General features: G+C 38.6%; 1 protein-coding gene across 1 annotated transcript in view; it reads left to right on the forward strand.

Annotated features, from left to right (window-relative positions):
* FAM217A (family with sequence similarity 217 member A) overlaps positions 1-5,179 on the forward strand; it is a 6,838-nt gene extending 1,659 nt beyond the window's left edge. The window contains 6 exon segments of the mRNA XM_037727454.1: positions 758-821; positions 824-841; positions 961-974; positions 1,873-1,947; positions 2,038-2,105; positions 3,629-5,179. Of these exon segments, the coding sequence (XP_037583382.1) occupies positions 758-821; positions 824-841; positions 961-974; positions 1,873-1,947; positions 2,038-2,105; positions 3,629-4,850 (1,461 nt within the window). The 3' untranslated portion in view covers positions 4,851-5,179.
* The last annotated feature ends 3,493 nt before the right edge of the window (positions 5,180-8,672 follow it).

Below are 8,672 nucleotides of genomic sequence, written 5' to 3' on the forward strand. Positions count from 1 at the left end.
TTTTTTTTTTCTTGAGATGGAGTCTTGCTCTGTTGCCTAGGCTTGAGTGCAGTGGCGTGATCGCAGCTCACTGCAACCTCCACTTCCTGGGTACAAGTGACTCTCCTGCCTCAGCCTCCTGAGCAGCTGGGATTACAGGCATGTGCCTTCACACCTGGCTGATTTTTGTATTTTTATTGGAGACAGGGTTTCACCATGTTAGCTAGGCTGGTCTTGAACTCCTAACCTCAGGTGATCCTGACCTGTCTCGGCCTCCTAAAGTGCTGGGATTACAGGCATGAGCCACGCCGCCTAGGCTTTTATAGGCTTTTATATCTGGTACTCAGATACAGAAAGTTTGATGAATGGACCAATGTGTTCCAGAGATACACTGAACAGGACATTTTATTACATTTTAAAAATCAATTTTGAAAACCTGTGTGTCATTGTTTTTAACAAAATGTGAATGAAACCACAAATTATTGTAAGAGACTTTCTGCCCTCCTTCCTTTCCTCCTTCCCTCCCATAAATGAATGAATGAATGAATGAAAAAAAAAATAAAGCCTTTCTAATTCCTGAACAATAGTATTATCAAGCTGATAAGGGTTTGATAAGAAAATTGCATTCTCCGCAAAGATGCTGATAAGTTCTTTATAATGAGGTGGGGAGAGTCATGAAGCTTTATGAGTTTTCTCATACTTTACCCAAAGAACATGTAAAATTATTGAGCTTTTTATGTTTTCTTAATGTTAAGTTTGTCCTAAAACATTGTTTTAGAACTTATCTCACTGGAATTTGGATTCAGAAGTACCTGTTCCTGAAAATAGAAGCCTCCCAGCTGGAAGGATTGTGCAACAGGTGGTAAGAAAGCCTAGCTGTGTATACTTATACTGAAATAATCACGCATTAAAGGGGGTTTGTTTTGAATATAACCAGTTTTATGTAACTATTAATTGTCATTTTTATACACATTCTTTCAGGCAAAATTAACAAGGTAAGGATAAATGTTTGGTGTTAAAGTACTCATAAAGCATATTATTTTTAAATTATAAGTATGTTCTTTAAAAAAAATTTCCTTCCTGAAAGTTAAACTTTAAATTTCATTTCTATAGAGTTCTTCATGCAAGCCAAAGCCTTTGTTATTTTACAGAGGTTCAAATTGGTTATTAAATTGATATTTTGTTATATTAAGTATTTTTCAGTATAGTGATACTATAAATGAAAATTGAGTATAGTGTTTCTCAGTCGTTGCCAAAAGGGAAGTAGTCCCATCCTTTAAAATGTCTTGAAGCAAGTTGGGCGCAGTGGCTCACGCCTGTAATCCCAGCACTTTGGAGGCAGAGGCGAGTGGATCACTTGAGGTCAGGAATTCGAGATCAGACTGGGCAATATGGTGAAACCCCATCTCTACCAAAAATACAAAAAGGTTAGCTGGGCATGGTGGCACATGCCTGTAGTCCCAGGTACTCAAGAGGCTGAGCTCAGCAGAAGAATTGCTTGAGCCCAGGAAACAGAGGTTGCAGTGAGCCGAGATTGCACCCCTGTACTCCAGCCTGGGTGACAGAGCGAGACTCTGCCTCAGCAACAACAACAAAATCTTCAAGTAGTTGAAATAACCAATATCTTGTCCTAAAGTAGTGGAAAATTAATCTTTTTGTTTATCTTTTAATGTAAAACATTTAACTGCAAAATAAAGACAGTTTAGTTGGTATTTATAATAAATAGGTTATACTAATTTCTGCTGAAATCAGTAAAAATAAATGATTTCTTTATATATAAATGAAGTATCAATTTTACTATATATTCCTTGATTAGAACAAGAACTATACATTCTTAGAACAAGAATAGAAAACAAATAAATTTATGTTGAAAAATTTTCTGCTGCCTTATAGAACTATTTGGAAATTCCAGTAGACCAACTGATGCTAGAACCTAATTTGTCGGTGCATACTCAAAAAAGCATACAGGTGGGATTTTATTCATCAGACCCTTAAAATATTATATTTAAAAAATATATGCAGCTACTAAACTATTACCCATGATTTTTCTATCATCAGAATAGTAAGCAAGGGATATTTCAATTATGGAACTGTCCTCTTGATGAAGGAAGTACCATACAGAACAGGTAAGTGAATAGTTATTTTGTAACACCCTACTGAAATACATTTAAATACAGAGAGACAACTATTTGAAATACAAAAATGTATTCTGTGGGAATGATGGGCAATTATAGAAATCCACCCTAAAACAGGAGGTGGCTGCAGATACCAGGAGACAATTAGAATAGGTAAGAGTTGGCTGGGCGCGGTGGCTCACACCTGTAATCCCTGCACTTTGGGAGGCCGAGGTGGGCAGATCACCTGAGGTCAGGAGTTCGAGACCAGCCTGACCAACATTGGAAACCCGTCTCTACTAAAAATACAAAATTAGCCAGATGTGGTGGCACATGCCTGTAATTCCAGCTACTGGGGAGGCTGAGGCAGGAGAATCACTTGAACCCAGGAAGTGGAGGTTGTGGTGAGTTAAGATCATGCCATTGCACTCTAGCCTGGGGTACAAGAGCGAAACTCTGCCTCAGGAAAAAAAAAAAAAAAAGAATAGGTAAGAGTCAAGAGTTTACCATGCTTTGACAATGAAGGTTTTAGATGGATAAAGTATGGACTTCCCGTTGAAAGGAAAAGGAACTGTAATAGAAAAGTAGTATTGAATTCTAGGGACTGTGTTAATTCTTTATATGTAGTAATTCATTTAACTCACAACCGACCATATAAGGCAGGCCGTTATCATCATCCCTGTTTTACAGATAAGGACATTGAGGTATGGTGACAAGTAACTTGCTTAAAGTCGCACAATATTAAAATGGTAGAACCAGGATATGAAAGTAGCCTGGTTCAGGCTCATAGACAGGATAGTATATCGCTTCTCAGACCTTACCTGAGTTTTTTGTTTTTTTTTTTTTTAATACTTTTAAGTTCTGGGATACATGTGTACAATGTGCAGGTCTGTTACATAGGTGTACATGTGTCATGGTGGTTTGCTGCACCCAACCTTACCTGAGTTTTAATTCTTATTTTTTGGTTCTTAAACTTTATCATGCATTAGGACTAGCTAGAAGACTTCTTCTGGGACAATTTTTGATAGACATTGTTTGCTTCCTTTTTTTTGTTACAGGAATTTTTTAAAAACCACAGTGGCTAACATAGAAGGCTTTTTAAAGTAACCTAATTACATTTTTCAGTTTCCTTCCCTTATGTAATTATGGATCAATAAACATCTCGATTTGAGTTAGATATCCTCATTTTCAGACATCATAATTGCAGGTACACTACAGGCAAACATATAGTTAGCCACTTTAACCTACTGGCTATTCACAGCCACAGTTAGCCATTTTCGGTATCATAAGCCCGTCACTTGTGCTTGCACAAAGGGATGCTAAGTTAATATTTTAATCTCAATTTTTAAAAATTTATATAATTGTATGTAGAGCATTTTTGGAAATTACTATTTCTGTCACAGGTAGCTAGATACACGTATGCCATTGGGAACTAAACATTAACCAATCTTTGATAAAGGGTACTTAACATATCATTTTAATAGCATTTTAATTCTAGTCAATAAACCATTCATTGGTTAAATTATTTTTTAAAGGGAATTCAAAAAATCTTCCGTGGAAACTGGCTTTAATGTAACCAATAATCCTGTAAGGGTCTTCACTCCGAGCCACTCATTAACAAGTGCTTCAGTTGATAAGCAAGTTGGTCCTTACCCTGGACTGCCAGGGCCATTAGGTGTCTGCTGGTCCTATGCTGATGGAGACTTTTTTAAGAACAGAAATGAGATTCATATTAGTTCATGTTCAACTATAGGAAACAACGATGGCGAAATTTTACCTGCTCCAAATTGGAATTTGAAACATGAAAACAGCAGTGTGGAAGAAAATTTAACAGATGAAAGTGATTTATCAGAAAATGAGAAAGCAAATGATACTTTACTCAGCTATTTTAAAAAGATGGACCTGAACTTGAAACCAGAAACAATAGAAAATGTTGAAGAATCTTTCACCGAGGAGCCAAACGAAGTATTTCCATATCCTGACTTTCTCCCTCCTCCTTTCAGCACTCTAGACTTGCACAATTTAGCCCTCTCAAAATCTGACAGTTGGAAAGCGACAGTGGAACCTGCAGAAAGCTCTCTTGAACACTTGATAACTCGTTTACTGGAGCTGGAGAGATTACAACACACGACTATTCAAAAAGAGAGGCCCAGACTCCAAACAACTCTCTGTACGCCGGCAGTTACCGAACGACCTTTTTCCTCCAAAGTTACACCAAAAGTGAGACAGCCAAAACCCTGTGACTCTTTGAGTCTTCAGATGCCTTGTGTAGATAAAAGTCAAGAAAAAAGAAACAACAATTCTGGTTCTTGCAAGCTTGAGCAGAATTCTTTAAAATGGAATTGGAGCAATGCCGGCAAACATAGATGGCACTCTAGACCATCATCTCTAAAAAGTTCTTCCACCACAAAACAGTTGATTGCAACTTATGATGATAAGAATCCCAAAAGTTCTGTTTTAAATCCATGCCAAGAACTCTCATCCAAGCCTACTGCTGGCCAGACAACTCAATCACTGGTTAAAATGGTCTCCACAAGATGTCTGCCATCGAGGTCTCCAATGCCAGTTTCACCTATACTTCTGTCTTTTCCCGAAAATCAGAAGGAAATTAAGGCACCGAAGAGAAACTTTGGAACCAAAAAGAAACTTTACCGACAAAATATAGTGTTGAATAGACCATTCTATATTCAGAAGCTAAACTGTTTGTCGCCTTCCTTTATTGCTAAGGATATGCGCTCACCCACTTACCAAAAATAACTTTTCTTTCATACATTTCAATGTGAACGGATCTATTCGAAGAAGCCCAACTAAGATATGGTTAATTATTCCAAGACACAGGTATTATTAAAAAAAAATAAAACCAAACAGTTGCTTGATGTGATATGCAGTGTAACTTGTGAAAAGCACTGCTGGGATGTCTATATATAAACCCACAGCCTTCTATACTGATATATTTGACAATCTTCTGCAATTTGTGTTTCAAAGAAATGGTTCGTTTAGTAGACTATTCTATTCAAAAGGCTATTGTTTTTTTCAGTGATTGTTTTCCAGTATAATTCCATCAATAAATGGTATAATTGACTTATTGCAGCTGTAGTTCTTTTACTAAATTGTTATATAGTCATAAGAGTTGATTTTTTAAGTCTTTCCCACTCTGGTACCCTTTTTTTTTTCCCTCCGCCCTCATCTCTATGGATCTATCATTTGGACCTATCCGTTGAGCATTTACTTGGCCCTTAAAAGCTAAAGTTGTTTTGTTAATGTACAAGATCCTCTAGTTCCTCCCAAATCCTTAGAAATTTTCTATGTTCCAAGCCTTTCTTTGTCATATACATGAAAGATAGTTCTCTTTGGGGCCCCAACTACAGGTTTGGGCATGAAGTAACCCTCTTCCACTGAGACCCAATATTTTTTTGATGTTGAAGGAAAGATTGGATAAGAGCACTGTCCACAGAGCAGCCAAAATGTCATATTACTAGAATTTTTTCCAAGGCTCTGCACTGCTGGAAGTCTTAAGGCTGGTTAGTTGAAACTCGTTCAGCCAACATGGAAGTCATTAGTGAAAAAGGAAAACTACATGACTGACAAACGTTGCTGCACGTCAGAATCAGGGAAAAAATATAGAGTCCTAGCTTCTATTGCAGGCCCTCTGAAACACAATCTTTGGAATTGGGACCCATGGACACACATTATAAACAAACATTCCAGGTGATTTTAATAATTTTAATGGAGGTGGTTCTTGGATCACACTTTGAAAGATGTAGGGGAAAGGACTGATGTAACATATCTACATTAGAGGTTGAGATATTTTGGGGTATATTTTGGTTTTAAGTGTGTGGTGAATTCAAATTAATTTTTTTAGAACATTAAAAAAATACACCATTAAAACTTCAACTATTACCTAAAGGTACCAAATGAAAAGTAAGAGGTGGCCGGGCGCTGTACCTCACACCTGTAATTCTAGCACTTTGGGAGGCTGAGGCAGGTGGATCACAAGGTCAGGAGTTCAAGACCAGCCTGACCAACATGGTGAAACCCGGTCTCGACTAAAAATACAAAAATTAGCCAGGTGTGGTGGTGGTTGCCTGTTATCCCAGCCACTTGGGACCCTGAGGCAGAGAATTGCTTGAACCAGGGAGGTGGAGGTTGCAGTGAGCCAAGATTGTGCCATCCAGCCTTGACAACAGAGCAAGACTCCGGCTCAAAAACAAAAAAAGTAAAAGGCCTCCCCACCTCCTAACCACCACCCCCCAACAAAAGACAGCCACTGAGTTTTTGGGTATCATCCCTCCAAATGAGATGGAATATTTGAATTAGGGATCAGTGAATTAATGGATAATTCAAATAAACGCTGAAGAGAACAACTGTAGCTTTTCTTTTCCAGCTTAGTAGCTTAAGGCTCAAATAGTTTTCTTAGAGGCAGGGAACACAGGCATCATCTTAGTTTTTAGTTTAATTTCAAAGAATTTTCTAGAATCATATAGCATAGCAATAGAAAACAAACATAATTGGTTAGCCTCCCTTAGCAAAAAATTTTACCTGTATCCCATATAATTAGTCTCATTAATCCAAAGTGGTATATCTCATAAAAGTATATGCCAAAATTGGCTTACATTTTCACTAAATTCCAGTTCTCAATGACCTGTTTCCCACCAACCATCTTTAATTCTTACAATTCCTTCTAACTTGTGTACTGAACCTTTTTGACAAGCTGTCTGCATCCATTCTCTTTTTCTACCTTCCTTAGCTACCTGGATTCTTCCCCTCACCTCCAGGGTCATGATGTAATTTCTTATTTGTAAAACCTTCAAAAAGGACATGCCTGTTTTTCTCACCACTGTGTCCTGGCAGGATTGACTGACCAGTTTTCATGCATGGCATAGTGGTTACAAGCACTAGCTCTGTTGCCAGGCTGGCTAAATTCAAACCCAGACTCTTGCCACTGAACAGCTCTAACACCTTCAGCGGTTTCCTTAACCTCTCTTGCTTCACTTTTCTGATGCGTGAAGTGGGTAAACTGTCTTTATCTCACGTAATCACGAGGGTTAAGTGACTAGGAGCAAAAGTGCCTGGTGTATAGCAAACACAAAATACATTAGGGAAGTAAGAATGACACAGGAGGGCAGGCCACCTCTTTAGCACTAGTTAGGGGCAGGAACAATTGATTCCTAACAAGCAAATGTCCTATTTCTTGCAAGGCATGTGCCAAGGCACAGGGAAGTGGTATGGTGCAACAAAGACACAAACTCTTTCAGTGAGACTAGGTGTGGGAATGGGCACAGGAGATGGGACCGGAAGCGGCAAGTTTTGTAGGCATTAGAGATGTATCATCTCGTTTATCCTGTAGACTGATGGGGGGAAAGACCTGGTTCCAACAGGTAAAGTGGGACCCCCTTGTCCACGTATGTAGTGGACGAAACTCGATCCATGAAAAAATACAACATATCTGGCTATTTTTCATACTTGATGGAAGACAACATCCACCATTATCTTTAAAGAAAGGCAGTTTATAACAAAAACTCTTCAGGAAAATTTAACTTGGTTTGCTCCCAAATTCCCATGTTTAGCTCTCCAGTCATTGATAGTTCTCAGCTCACTGGATCTTCATGAGGTTGAATCTTTCTAATCAGAGAAAGTATGTGTGGCCAGGTGTAGTGGCTCACACCTGGAGATCCCAGCACTTTGGGAGGCTGAGGGTGGATCACCTGAGGTCAGGAGTTCAAGACCAGCCTGGCCAACATGACAAAACTGTCTCTACTAAAATTACAAAAATTAGCCAGGCGTGGTGGCGTGGTACCTGTAATCCCAGCTATTTGGGAGGCTGATGGAGGAGAATCACTTGAACCCAAGAAGCAGAGGTTGCAGTGAGCCAAGATTGCACCACTGCACTCCAGCCTGGTGACGGAGCGAGATTCGTCACAAAAAAAAAAAAAAAAATTGTGTGAAAGGTCCTCAACCAATACCCTGTGTACTATTTTCCCTAAAATGTACTGAATACAATGACCTCATAGCCACTTTAGATGGTTATGCAGTACAAGGAAATTATAACTGGGGCCTTTACATGAGGACTAAATAGAGCCAGTGGCATTTGACCATTTCTTAGAAAGCCAGGACTCAACTAGACTAGCTTCTACCTGCCACTCTGCAGTAGAGTTAGCTCCAACTGGGTGGGTGGGTGTCTACATTCTATAAAGCCAGTCTGACTGCCGTTCTCCAATCCTGCTTTGCATGCACTAAAATCCTCAAACTACACTGTCTTAATTAGTTTACTCACTGTTTTGAAAAGCTGAAAACAGTTCCTTAAGAAAATAAAGAGTGGGCAGGTTGAGGATAAGAGCCCAAGATTTGTCAAGCTATCATGTGGGCCATGAACCAACTTATTTTTATCATTATAAAAAAGGGAGTTGGCTCATTACTTATCTATGTTTCCATTACTAGGAAAACCAAAGCAGAAATGTATGTAACAGGAAACATGAATATAATAAATCCTTTGGTGTTCTGCACTTAATGCTTTAAAAATGTTTTGATATTTGTGAGGAAAATCTGAAGTCAAGCAAAGAAAAAAAACAGGAGACAGTA

Source organism: Cebus imitator, unplaced genomic scaffold (assembly GCF_001604975.1).
Source record: "Cebus imitator isolate Cc_AM_T3 unplaced genomic scaffold, Cebus_imitator-1.0 Scaffold231, whole genome shotgun sequence".
Taxonomy (NCBI): domain Eukaryota; kingdom Metazoa; phylum Chordata; class Mammalia; order Primates; family Cebidae; genus Cebus; species Cebus imitator.